Source organism: Lepidochelys kempii, chromosome 4, assembly GCF_965140265.1.
Source record: "Lepidochelys kempii isolate rLepKem1 chromosome 4, rLepKem1.hap2, whole genome shotgun sequence".
Lineage (NCBI taxonomy): Eukaryota > Metazoa > Chordata > Testudines > Cheloniidae > Lepidochelys > Lepidochelys kempii.
Window position 1 is genome coordinate 57,766,483 of NC_133259.1, and position 14,632 is coordinate 57,781,114.

Consider the following 14,632-nt stretch of genomic DNA (forward strand, 5'->3'; position numbering starts at 1 on the left):
ATGGTTGATAGTCTAGAAACAAATAGCAATGGAAGCTCATGTTCAATTTGTGTTCATTTCACTCTTGTGACTATTTAAATCCTGAATTATATCTCAGTGTTTTTGTCTGTTAAGGAGAAGAATAATGACTTCACTGTGCAGATAGACTGATGAGACTAAGAGAAGGATAGAGCAACTTCCTATGATTAACAACAAAAATTGGGTAAATGCAGACGTTTTAAATGTGTAGAAGCACCTGTAATGGAAAAGTGCATAGTTGCTTTTAGTTGGAAATTGTTGTCTGGAAACCTCAGCCATTGTGGGGAAAAGTGGTTATAGCTTTTAAACACCAGACATACCATTTTATTTCTAAGACTAACGCTATCATTTATTCAGGCACTTCTCAAGTAATCCTGAGATGAGTTTTCATTCCCTTTCTATAGACCTGTTTTCAGCTCCCATGAAATAAAGACTTCCAACTTCAATGGTAGGTTAATCAGGCCTTAAATTAGGTCACCTTCATAGCTCATAAACAGAGTTTTAGAACAAGCTATGGTATATGTGACATGTCATGTGCCAACAAGCTCTGTTATGGCAGGGTTCTTTAGTGGCTGCTGTTTATGCCCCCAACTCCCACTTTGTACTCAGTCCTCTAAAGACAACAGGGCACAATTCATGCTGAAAACAATTATGAGCCAAATCAGCTGTGAGGAAGAATTTAATCAGAAAAATGTGAATGATATTTTGGAATAATTTAAGAACATCAACTAGATGTCCTAAGAGCCACAATCTAGGAAGAAGACTGTGCTGGTTAAAATCAGTTACCATCACCTGGTTTAGAGGGTAAGTGAAAGCAGTTGTAAACAAAAAATGTTATATATATGGAAGAAAGGGAAGTTGATACTAATGACTACAAATCAGAAGTTAGGAATTGTAGACAATTGATAATGGAAGCCAAAAGGACACAAGGAAAAATCTATGGCCACTAGAGTTAAAGACAATAAGGAGTTTTAAAATACATTAGGAACCAAAAGAATCTTGACAATTGTATTGGCCCATACTAAATGGAAATGGTAGAATTATCAGTACTAAAGAAAAGGTAGAGGTATTCAATAAATATTTCTGCACTGTATTTGGGTGAAAAACAGGTAATATAGTCTCATCATATGGTGATAACACTCTTTCCATTCTACTAGTATCTTTGAAGGATGTTGAACAGAAGCTACTAGGGTCAGACAGTTTTAAATCAGCAGGTTGAGATAACTTGCATCCAAGAGTTTTCAAAGAGCTGGCTGAGGAAATTGCTGGACCATCAACATTGATTTTCAATAAGTCTTGGAGCACTGGGGAAATTCCAGAAAACTGAAAAGAAGCTAATATGCCATTTTAAAAAATTGGTAAATGGGATGACCCGGGTAATTGTAGGCCTGTCATCCTGACATCAATCCCAGGCAAGATAATGGAGCGGCTGATTCAGGATTCAATTAATAGAAAACTAAAGGAGGGAAATGTAATGAATGCAAATCAACATGGGTTTATGGAAAATTGATCCTGTCAAGCTAACTTGATAACTTTTTTGATGAAATTATAAGTTGATATAGGTAATAAAATTGATGTAATCAACAAACTTCTGCAAGGTGTTTGAGTTGGTACCACACAATATTTTGATTACTAAACTACAGTGATACAAAATTAACATGGCACACATTACATGCATTAAAAACTTGCTATCTGACATCTTAAAATGAAGCTAGACACATTCAGACTGGAAATAAGGTGTAATTTTTAACGGTGAGAGTAATTAATCACTGGAAAAATGTAACAAGGGTCATGGTGGATTCCTTATCACTGATAATTTTTAAATGAAGATTGGATGTTTTTCTAGAAGATATGCTCTAGGAATTATTTGGGGGACTCCTAAGGTCTGTGTTGCACAGGGGGTTAGACAAGATGATCATAATGGTCCCTTCCGGTCATAGAATCTACAAACCTGAGACCCCACACCTGGCAGCTGTAGGATCTTCAGGGGAGAGGAGAGGAAGGTCACTAACACTAAGACAATGCTTAGGGTAGAGTTTATTTTATCCAAAGAAAACTAAAACTCATGCAGCTTTAAGGCAGATGTTCCTGAGTTTGCTGCACTTTTAATGGGACATAAAATATGGTGAAAAAGTTATGCTTTTGTGCCTTATAAAGCTTTTAGTGTCCCTATGTAATTCTGTGAGAAAGCACAACCCTAAAAGGATTTGGATACAACTGTGGAGAACGGTATATGTTCTTGGAAAAGTTTCATCATTGATGAGGGGCTCCATTACCTCTAACAGTTCTAGGGTAAGTGAACAAATTTGTATAGTAGCACTGAGAAAGGGGATATGTGGAAACAGTACAGATGTGATCCACCACTGCTACAGGAAGAGCTCTTTGGGAAGAATAAGGTGGAAGAAGAGAGAAACAAGCTGTTAAACAAAAAAAAAGGGAACAGGCGGAGCGATTATCTGCTTTTTATCCATCTCACTTCAAAAACCTATCCATTTCCAACCTTGGCTACACCTGAGCTGCTGTTCATGCCCATAGCTATTTCTCAGAGGCATCATCATGAGCAGCAGCACAGTGAAATGGACATGACCCTCACTTGCAGAGTACTAGAGGCAGGAGAATCAATTGCACTCTCCTGTAGCTGTAGTATAGGGTAAAAGATACTTAGGACAGGGCAGGAAAGAAGAGACAGACTTCTCCCCCTCCTCCTACATAACATACTCAGCAGCGGCAGATCACATCTGTATTCCACCAGTAATCCAGGAATGTAGGACAATCATGTCAGTTATCTCTAGAGCTGCTTCTTCTAGGGCCAAGAGTGAAGCATTATGGGAGAACAGTAATACAGACATGATCCTTGCTGTAATTGTCTCTCAATCTCACAGTAAATGTAAATTCCTGTGACATTGATAACTGTGACTAGAGCCCTGCACATCCACAGGTATCCGCTTTATATCCTTGGACCATTTTTGCGGATAGCATCGTGGATGCGGATACAATTTTTGTATCTGCCCAGAGCTCTGACATTAAGAGCCGAGCAGCAGCTGTGAGGAACCGCAGTGCAGACCCTCTACCTGTCCTGGGCAGGGGGCCGGAACATGGGCTGGGAGATGTTTGGGCCTCCCACCCAGGGCACGTGGAGGGTACGCCGCGGCTCCCCACAGCTGCCTGCACAACTCTTACCATGGCTGGGCTGCAGCTCTGAGCCGCCCCCGCCTGAGCTGGGTCGGGGAGAGCCATGCTGGCAACAGTGGGGAGTCTGGGTCCCTCCATTTGCCCTAGGGAGCGGGGACACTGTGCGGGGGCGGCTCAGACTCCCTGCCTAGGGCAGGTGGAGGGACCCAGACTTCCCACAGCTGCCCACCTGGCTCTCACCGTGGCTGGTCTGCAGCTCTGAGCCGCCCCCTCCCCCCACCGGAGCACCACACTGGCAGCTGTGGGGAGCCTGGTTCCCTCCACCTGCCCTGGTCAGGGGCCTGAGCAGGCCCCAGCCTGTGTCCCTGCCCCCCAGACCCCACACCTGGGGCGGGTGGAGAGATCCAGGCTCCCCACAGCTGCCAGCACGGCCCTCCCCAACCCGGCTCCAGCCGGTGGCGGATATGCTCATAGCCTCAGCCTGGCCCCCGCACCTGCCTGGAGGCTGAGAGCAGGTCTCCACATATTACCAATACATATTCTAAAATACCCTGCTTAAATAAATAAGTCTACATTTTTACTGCTAAAGCAAATATCAGCCTTGGCTAATGCAGCAAGTGCTACAGAAAAACAAAGCTGATACTAAAGAAAGGATTCCATATCACATTCTTACATACAAATATAAAAAGTTTTTAATATTCACTTTCAACTCTGCTCTCTCCATATTAGGAATGAGATTTTTTTTTCCTTGTACAGATAAAAGCAGTTGATGGAGATGAACAAGTGCAGGTTCACTAATTTTTAATTAGCCTATCAGGCTGCCTACTAATCAGGTGCAGTTATCTTCTCTGCAGAAGCCTGCATGTGCTGGAGCCCATGATTTTCCACCAGGGATCAATCATGAAGGCAACAGCCATTCCCCCTATAAAGCACAGAAATCAATTCAAAAACAATAGAAAGAAAGTAAAGAAATACATAAAAAGGGAAACACTATCAGCTTTCATGTTTACCCTGCTCAAATTTTTACTCTTTCCTGGGCAAACTTCCAATTTGATTAAAGATACGATTTAAGTACGATTTCCCCACATCATTAACAAAATGTTAACTAGATGGGCCAAAATAAACATCTTGAACTCAAACCCCACTTCAAGTTTCAGTGCATGGGGAGGTGTTCAGATCTGAATCTGCCATTCTGGTTTTGGTTGTAGGCTGAATCTAAAACTGGAAGGGATTTATTTTGCAATACAGGTGCAGCCAAAATCTCCTCAGAAAAGCCACTCTCATACAATGTCCTCCCAAGATAGCACCAATCTCTGGAGAACAGCTCATTTTATAAGATTTTCACCATCTCTAGAACAGCTCAAGATTTCTGTGCCATCAGATCTGAAACTTAGCCCTGATTTGGCACTGACCTTGGAACATAGTCTAAACTCTACTAGGATCTACCAGAACACCGTTTCTTCAGCCATCCAATACTTTCACAAACTGACTTGTCACCGTGCAGTTCTCTTCCCAAGCCCCACAAGTTTCTCTCCAAACAGCTTGGATTCCCTCAAGATCCCAAACATATTTCTCTAGATTTATTCTCAATTTCAGAATCCTACCTCAAGCTATTTTACAGTGGAAGAAATAAAAGCTTCAAATACCACAGTAAAAAACAGAAGGTTGCAATAGGAATTCAGGGTTTACTTCCAATGAATACATTTGGGGAGGCACTTTTACTTTAAATACTTTGACACCACTGTCATTGCTTTATAAAGAGCATACTTCTTATATGATACAACAATAACCTTGTTCAGTGGTTACTTTCTCTGCACACCAAGTTTGTATATATAGTCAATAATATTCTACATTTATATAGTACCTGGCACCAGAAAGGATCCTAGGGAGCTTTACAGTGAACAAGTATTTTGTAGCACCATCATGGCCACCTCAAAAGACAACCATATTAAAGGAGTAAAAACGTGACTTTAGAGGATAAACTAAAAATGATTGGGGGATGGGGGGAGGGCAGCAGAATAAGTGAAGTGGAGAGGAAGCTGTTTAACCTGAACACCAGCCTCCTGAAGGGTCTGCTGACCAATGAAGAGCCCTATGTTACCAGCGTGATGGGTTCGGTCACAGAGACCCCCTTGGGACTGTAACCTGATGTGCTGAATTTGCCTCTGAGCCAGTTTTTCCTGCCATCTTGGGACTCCAGAACCCTGCCTTGTTGAACCAGACACACTAGCCGGCTGCAAACACAGACCCGGGTCTGGTCCATGCCCCCAAAACTGTAGACTTTAACCAAAAACTGCTCAGCAGGTCACCTATCTCCAGTACCCAGACACCCAGTTCCCAATGGGATCCAAACCCCAAATAAATCTGTTCTACTCTGTATAAAGCTTATACAGGGTAAACTCATAAATTGTCTGCCCTCTATCACACTGATAGAGAGATATGCACAGCTGTTTGCTCCCCCCAGGTATTAATCATTTACTCTGGGTTAATTAATAAACAAATGTTATTCTAGTAAGTATAAAAAGTAGAATTTAAGCAATAACAGACAAAAAGTAAATTACCAAGCAAAATAAAACAATGCAAGCAAGTCTAAGCTTAATACATTAAGAAACTGAGTACAAGTAAATCTCACCCTCAGATGTTCCAATAAGCTTCTTTCACTAACTAGACTCCTTCCTAGTCTGGGCCTAATCCTTTCCTTTTCCCTGGTACAGACCTTGTTAGTTCCAGAAGACATCTTAGGTGAAAAGCAGGGGATTCCACATGACTGGGACCCCTTTGTTCTGTTCCACCCCCTTTTATAACTTTGGCACAAGGCGGGAATCCTTTGTCTCTCTCTGGGTTCCCACCCCTCCTTCCTTCCTCCTTCCCTGGAAAAGCACCAAGTTTAAGATGGATTCCAGTATCATGTGTCATGGTCACATGTTCTGTGAGACCTCTAGCCTCCATTCTTCCAAGCCTGGCCAGCACGTACCCAGGGCATGTATCCGGGAAGTTTTGCAAGTAAACAGAGCCATTCACAACCAATTGTCCTAGTTAATGGGAGCCATCAAGATTCCAGGCCACCATTAATGGCCCACACTTTGCATAATTACAATAGGACTTCAGAGTAATACTTCATTTTTCTAGTTTTAGATACAAGAATGATACATACATACAAATAGAATGAACACACTCAGTAGAACATAAGCTTTGTAATGATACCTTACAAAAGACTTTTGCATAAAGCATATTCCGGTTACATCATATTCACACTTATAAACCTGTTTTTACAAAGCATATGGAATGCAATGTCACAACCACCACATTACCCCTACTATGAATGACAGGTTTCAGAGTAACAGCCGTGTTAGTCTGTATTCGCAAAAAGAAAAGGAGTACTTGTGGCACCTTAGAGACTAACCAATTTATTTGAGCATGAGCTTTCGTGAGCTACAGCTCACTTCATCGGATGCATGCCGTGGAAACTGCAGCAGACTTTATATATACACAGAGAATATGAAAAAATACCTCCTCCCACCCCACTGTCCAGCTGGTAATAGCTTATCTAAAGTGATCATCAGATATCCCTCAACCCACCTAGCAATATTGTTAACCTATCCAACTATACTCTCAGCCCAGCAGAAGCAGCTGGTCTATCTCGGGGCCTTTCCTTCTGCCCCTCCACCCCCACAAACATGATACAGTTCTGTGGTGCCCTAGAATCCTATTTTCGACGTCTCCGACTCAAGGAATATTTCCAAAATACCTCTGAACAACATACTAATCCACAGAGACCTCCCTACCAACACTACAGAAAGAGGGATTCTAGGTGGACTCCTCCTGAAGGTCGAAACAGCAGACTGGACTTCTACATAGAGTGCTTCCGCCGACGTGCACGGGCTGAAATTGTGGAAAAGCAGCATCACTTGCCCCATAACCTCAGCCGTGCAGAACACAATGCCATCCACAGCCTCAGAAACAACTCTGACATCATAATCAAAAAGGCTGACAAAGGAGGTGCTGTTGTCATCATGAATAGGTCGGAATATGAACAAGAGGCTGCTCGGCAGCTCTCCAACACGAGTTTCTACAAGCCATTACCCTCTGATCCCACTGAGAGTTACCAAAAGCAACTACAGCATTTGCTCAAGAAACTTCCTGAAAAAGCACAAGATCAAATCCGCACAGACACACCCCTGGAACCCCGACCTGGGATATTCTATCTACTACCCAAGATCCATAAACCTGGAAATCCTGGGCGCCCCATCATCTCAGGCATTGGCACCCTGACAGCAGGATTGTCTGGCTATGTAGACTCCCTCCTCAGGCCCTACGCTACCAGCACTCCCAGCTACCTTCGAGACACCACGGACTTCCTAAGGAAACTTCAATCCATCGGTGATCTTCCTGATAACACCATCCTGGCCACTATGGATGTAGAAGCCCTCTACACCAACATTCCACACAAAGATGGACTACAAGCCGTCAGGAACACTATCCCCGATAATGTCACGGCTAACCTGGTGGCTGAACTTTGTGACTTTGTCCTTACCCATAACTATTTCACATTTGGGGACAATGTATACCTTCAGATTAGCGGCACTGATATGGGTACCCGCATGGCCCCACAGTATGCCAACATTTTTATGGCTGATTTAGAACAACGCTTCCTCAGCTCTCGTCCCCTAAAGCCCCTACTCTACTTGCGCTATATTGATGACATCTTCATCATCTGGACCCATGGAAAAGAAGCCCTTGAGGAATTCCACCATGATTTCAACAATTTCCATCCCACCACCAACCTCAGTCTGGTCCAGTCCACACAAGAGATCCACTTCCTGGACACTACAGTGCTAATAAACAATGGTCACATAAACACCACCCTATACCGGAAACCTACTGACCGCTATTCCTACCTGCATGCCTCCAGCTTTCACCCTGACCACACCACACGATCCATCGTCTACAGCCAAGCTCTGCGATACAACCGCATTTGCTCCAACCCCTCAGACAGAGACAAACACCTACAAGATCTCTGTCAAGCTTTCTTACAACTACAATACCCACCTGCAGAAGTAAAGAAACAGATTGATAGAGCCAGAAGAGTTCCCAGAAGTTACCTACTACAGGACAGGCCTAACAAAGAAAATAACAGAACGCCACTAGCTGTCACCTTCAGCCCCCAACTAAAACCCCTCCAACGCATTATTAAGGATCTACAACCTATCCTAAAGGATGACCCAACACTCTCACAAATCTTGGGAGACAGGCCAGTCCTTGCCTACAGACAGCCTCGCAACCTGAAGCAAATACTCACCAACAACCACATACCACACAACAGAACCACTAACCCAGGAACTTATCCTTGCAACAAAGCCCGTTGCCAATTGTGCCCACATATCTATTCAGGGGACACCATCACAGGGCCTAATAACATCAGCCACACTATCAGAGGCTCATATACCTGCACATCCACCAATGTGATATATGCCATCATGTGCCAGCAATGCCCCTCTGCCATGTACATTGGTCAAACTGGACAGTCTCTACGTAAAAGAATAAATGGACACAAATCAGATGTCCAGAATTATAACATTCATAAACCAGTCGGAGAACACTTCAATCTCTCTGGTAACGCAATCACAGACATGAAGGTCGCTATCTTAAAACAAAAAAACTTCAAATCCAGACTCCAGCGAGAAACTGCTGAATTGGAATTCATTTGCAAATTGGATACTATTAATTTAGGCTTAAATAGAGACTGGGAGTGGCTAAGTCATTATGCAAGGTAGCCTATTTCCTCTTGTTTTTTCCTACCCCCCCCCCCCCCAGATGTTCTGGTTTAATTTGGATTTAAACTTGGAGAGTGGTCAGTTTGGATGAGCTATTACCAGCAGGAGAGTGAGTTTGTGTGTGTGGTTTTTGGGAGGGGGGTGAGAGAACCTGGATTTGTGCAGGAAATAGCCCAACTTTATTATCATGCACATTGTGTAAAGAGTTGTCACTTTGGATGGGCTATCACCAGCAGGAGAGTGAATTTGTGTGGGGGGGTGGAGGGTGAGAAAACCTGGATTTGTGCTGGAAATGGCCCACCTGATGATCACTTTAGATAAGCTATTACCAGCTGGACAGTGGGGTGGGAGGAGGTATTTTTTCATATTCTCTGTGTATATATAAAGTCTGCTGCAGTTTCCACGGCATGCATCCGATGAAGTGAGCTGTAGCTCACGAAAGCTCATGCTCAAATAAATTGGTTAGTCTCTAAAGTGCCACAAGTACTCCTTTTCTTTTTCCTAAGCCTTAAGAATTCATTCATAGTAGGAAGAAGAAAAGGAGTACTTGTGGCACCTTAGAGACTAACCAATTTATTTGAGCATGAGCTTTCGTGAGCTACAGCTCACTTCATCGGATGCATACCGTGGAAACTTTTCTGCAGTTTCCACGGTATGCATCCGATGAAGTGAGCTATAGCTCACGAAAGCTCATGCTCAAATAAATTGGTTAGTCTCTAAGGTGCCACAAGTACTCCTTTTCTTTTTGCGAAGACAGACTAACACGGCTGTTACTCTGAAACCTGTCATTAAGGCTTAGGGTTACCTCCCTCATCCCTCTTTTACCAGTCTCTGAAGTCTCATGCTTATCTTTAGTGTATTACAAATAAAATAAACAAACAGTAAGTATGGTTCACACTTTCCCATACCAGATCAGTTTTGCTTAGAAGACCACATAACTCTATACTGAGACATTCCAAATAGGTAACGGCAGCTACATGAACACACATTTGGCAAAGTAATGTCAAATGGCCAACTAGAAATCCAAGATGCTCATCACTCATAGGTAAGGATAAGATTTTGTCACAAAGGTCCCAGAAGTCATAGATTCCATAACTTTCAGAGACTCCTAAAACATTTCCACTTAGCCCTGTGCTACTGCGACTGGTGGGGGGCCCAGGAGCCTTGAGCTGCCACGAGCAGTGAGTGTGGGATTCCCACCCCTAACAGCAGGTCTCAGTCTCTCATCCCCCACCGCGGGGCTCAGGCTTCAGTCATCCCCAGGTCAGGCCCCACGCAATTATTCTTAGTACTTTTATTTCTTCAAGTCTTTTAAAAGCATTTTAGCGTCTGTAAAGTTTTGCTTATTACCCACGACTGGTGACTTTTACTAAAAATAACCGTGACAAAAATCTTAACCTTACTCATAGGATTTTAGGTCTTCTCACATTTAATGAGCTTCCAGTGCTTCATACTAACCAAATATAGAAAATTAACTAAAGTAACATCACCATGCAAATACACCGACGCTGACTGCAAAAAGAAGTTGCCATTAATTCATTCTCTGCAAGAGATATTCCTGAGTTAATTCCCTAGCAGGAGTTGTCAGATATTTATGGTGATCAAGTTTAGGGGTTCTCAAACAAGGGGTCACGAGGTCATTACATGGGGTGGTCGCGAGCTGTCAACCTCCACCCCAAATCCTGCTTGTCTCCAGCATTTATAATGGTGTTAAATATATTTCAAAGTGTGTTTAATTTATTGGGGGGGGGTCACACTCAGAGGCTTGCGACGTGACAGGGGTCACCAGTAAAAAAGTTTGAGACCCACAGAGTTACAGAGTAAGTACACAGAAAGAAAATAATGAACCAAAGTTTTAGAAAACAAAGAACAGTGCTAGAAACAAAGACGGTTACGAAGAACAAAAGACAAGAATTGTGCTTCAAAGTATCTGCTCAATAAAAAATGTAAAGATTCTCTTATGAGACAAATTAAGATGAAATGTAACTTACTGGTAAAGTTCCTGGTAGAGAAGCATCAAAGAAAGATACCAAAGAATTAGGTGGTGCTGCAAACTGGACTTGGGAGCCAGAGAAAAGCTTTGAGTTGGAACTGATCTGTGCATGAATTTCCAGACCTACCACTGCTACCCATGGAGCAACACTGAAAGAGAGGGGAAAAGTAAATATGATTAGTATACACTCTATTAAACCTCCGTAAGCTTCTAAACACTACAAGACCGAAAAACCCTTGCAATACCATGTGGTAGCACTGTGCTGCTGATCCATAATAAATATAGAAGGGAAATATGAGGCAAACTTTTTCATTATATACAGGTAGAGGATGGTAAGTAGGAACAATTATATAAGTAAGAAAAAAATAAAGGCCTAATCCTGTGAAATCTTACTCATATGAGTAGCATCAATCAGGCAAACCAACATGAGCAACAGCTTGCTTGATCAACCCCCAATTTTGTACCCAACCCAATTATAAATATCAATTGCATTTCATGTACTTTGATAAGTCTCCAACAAACAGGTGGCATATCAATTATGTATACATTGTCAGCTAGTCACTTGCAAGTTGGAAAAGGTTTGTACTGCATTAGCATAAACATTTGTAGTCTGATAATAAAGAAATTATAATTTTCACTGTAGAGCAACTGCTCTCTGAACGTACTCCACAAGAATGAGCGTCTACATATCATCTGAAAAGTAATTGCAATTCTCACATCCATAACTTTTATATAGGCAAGAGATGGGGGTCAGCCTTCACAGTGTGAACTGCTTGACAGTTTCTGTAAGTAATTATCTGGCCCTGTACAAATGAAGTGACACAAATATCATATTTCACTGGTGAAGTCAGGTTTGTATGACAAGATACTAGAGCAATATTAAATAACTAGATATAGTCGATAAGTGGGCTATGGAAAAACATCAAACAAATACATCAAATGCAGCATTTCTTTCAAAAGTGAACACAATAAGCTTGAGCTGTCAAGACTTGAGTTCAGGGTTCTGTCTCTCTCCTTCAACTACTGACTACATCACTACCAAAAACTGAGTAATGGGATGGAAATACTGTCACTTAGGATTAACTTTCAGGAATTTAAACAAAGTATTTTTAAACAAATAGTTTTTCTCCGTGTGTTGATTGAGATTACAAAATCATATTTGTAAAAACAAGGCTCATTAGCTATATTTCAGAAAGCAGTTAGAATTAACATCTAAGGCCCAAAACCAAAAACTCTTACACCTGCTTAACTTTACTACCTTGAGAAATCCCATTGATTTCAGTGAAACCAGTGGGAATGAAATTAACAAGACAACTCATGATAGTAAAGTTAAGCACATGAGTAAGAGTTTGCAAGATTGGGGTACCTAACTTTGCTTTCATTATTTATGCTGTTTTCTTTCTGCATTTATCTCAACAAGGAATCATATTGGACTGGCTTGGGGTGGCTTGGCAGGCAGTTACTTGTTTATGGTGGCTACAGTATTATGATCTAGAAGCTCAGGTTTCATTAAAAAAAAAAATTTAGTGTCTAGCTATGATGTTTGAAACCAAAGATATTTGCCTGAATCTGCAGAAGACCTGAAACAATACCTCTGATGAATGTGGAGAGCTTGCACTCATGTGAACAGAATCCTAATTTTGAATCAATGATGTCAATTTTAATATCAACATTAAACTACTTCATTGCTGATCAAAGTACACACAAAAGTAGAGGTGTGATGAAATTACAAGTACCTGCACAATCTACTGTGAGTGGCATCTCTTTTCTGTGTTGTGAATAGGTGGAAATTTAGACTACCTCACTTACCACCTCCCATTTTGACCTCTGATCTCAGTTCAGACTCTGAAAAACAACTGTTCTGTTTAATTTGCATTTATAGTCTGTTTCTAGTCAATTTCACATACTATACTGCAATGTTTTGTTTGCAAACACTGCAGAAGAATGATTGCTTAAAATGATTTTCACAAGGATTTTCAAGTATTTCATGGGAATATTTCCATGACTCGAGTTTGGAAAAAGCTTATTTTTACCTAAATTTTTGGCATAATTTGACCTGAAAATATCCCCTAAAAAATCTCCCTTCTAACATAGGTTTTTATTTTTCCCAGAAGCTTTCTGCATGAAGGCCCTGAACCTGCATTCAGATGCACAAAGTCAGAGCCTTGATTTCCACTCAGGTGCAAAGGTGCACCTTTGATTTCCACTCAGGTGCAATCTGAACATCAGATTGTATCAGAACTGCACCTTCCCTGAACAGGAAGCCCATACAATTCTGTACATTGCTTTATCTGTATTAGGTTCATCTAAGAAGCCAATCACTATAGCATGCAACTGCACCTGATGCCTGTGTTAAATAATGTTTAAATTATCAACTAGTGCAGGAAAAGCACAAACCCGAATTCAAATCCTGGCAGGTAGCGAGCTTCCAAAATCTCCTTTGATTCTGAAAGTTCTTAAAAACCAGTTATTTTAGCAACAGGAATATGATGCTCTAGTGTCTGATCTACTGGAACTGGTGGGAAATTGGGGAAAGGGAGGGGGTAACTTGGGTGGTAAGGTCATGAAATAGGAGGGGAAGGGGTACATAACTTGAGAGCTGATATTTGGAGTAGGTGAGGAATATTAATGGAGATGTGAAACAGTGGGGGGAATCCAAATAAGGGCATGACATTGGGGAGCATAGCAGGGGGCGGGGAAACTGGGGCAGAAGTTTCATGGGGGGAGAGATGGGTAGAGTGAAGGGTTGGGATATGGGGGGGGAGGGTGCGCGCGCGCGCGCGCAGGGACGCTGACTCCAAAAACAGGACAGCAATATCCCGCAGGAGGAGCGACCGGGGTGCGCATGGACCGGACCGAAACCTATCAGCCTTGTAGCCGCGTATTCCGCCCTACCCCCGGTAACCTGGACTTTACCCGCGCTCTCCCGCAGGACTATTCCCCGCTCTCCGGCCGGAAGCGATAGACCCTGGAGCCTGCGCCCTTCTCCAGGTCTGTCCGTTGTGCAGGACGGGGACATCCCCGGTCCTGCAGCGCTGAGCTAGAAGCGAGCCCCAGCAGCGCCGCAGTATGGAGGCCGCCATCTTGCGCTGGGCAGGTGATGCATCAGCTGACCTAGCCGTGGCTGCGGCGCCTCCTGGGAAATGTAGTCTCTCGGGGAGAGATTGCGGGGCGAAAAGGGGTAGGAAAACTACAACTCCCGCCAGGCCAGGCGAAACAAACAGTTCCCCTTCCCGCCCCGCCCCTCTGCCCTGGAGTCCCGCGGGGAGGATCAAGGGAGTTGGTCGCTTCCAGAGATGGAGGCCCTCCAGTATGTGCTGTGTTGGGATTGCAGGGGCGAAGCCCAGGGCTGTGTCTGTGCTGAAGGAGGAGCCTCACAGGATACACAGGCAGACGCCGCCCCGCTCCCTGAACTGAGATTTGGATCCAGAGCCCCACAGCTCAGGCTCCAGGGATTTGGGATCTACCTGTACAGATATGAGGCCAGTCCAGCTCCAGCTCCCCGCAGGGTTTCATCCAGATACCTGGCCCATCTCTCGTTAACCTTTTGCAAATGTGTGGACTCCACTTTGAAAAGATTGTGCATCATAAATTCTCCTCATCTCTCTCTCTCCCTCTGGCCTTCTATCTCTGGGGGCAGAGATAACTCAGTGGTTTGAGCATTGGCCTGCTAAACCCAGGGCTGTGAGTTCAATCCTTGAGATGGCCTTTAGGG

General features: G+C 43.1%; 1 protein-coding gene across 6 annotated transcripts in view; it reads right to left on the reverse strand.

Moving 5' to 3' along the window:
• GATB (glutamyl-tRNA amidotransferase subunit B) overlaps window positions 1–14,027 on the reverse strand; it is an 86,199-nt gene extending 72,172 nt beyond the window's left edge. For all 6 annotated transcript variants that reach the window (XR_012158598.1, XR_012158594.1, XR_012158595.1 and 3 more), the window contains exons 1-2: window positions 13,834–14,027; window positions 10,916–11,066 (exon numbers count right to left, since the gene is read on the reverse strand). Coding sequence is in view for 1 of the 6 variants with exons in the window: in XM_073341349.1 (XP_073197450.1) it covers window positions 10,916–11,066; window positions 13,834–14,000 (318 nt within the window). In the remaining 5 variants the exon portion in view is untranslated. The remainder of the gene's footprint in view (window positions 1–10,915; window positions 11,067–13,833) is intronic.
• Between the last annotated feature and the right edge of the window lie 605 nt (window positions 14,028–14,632).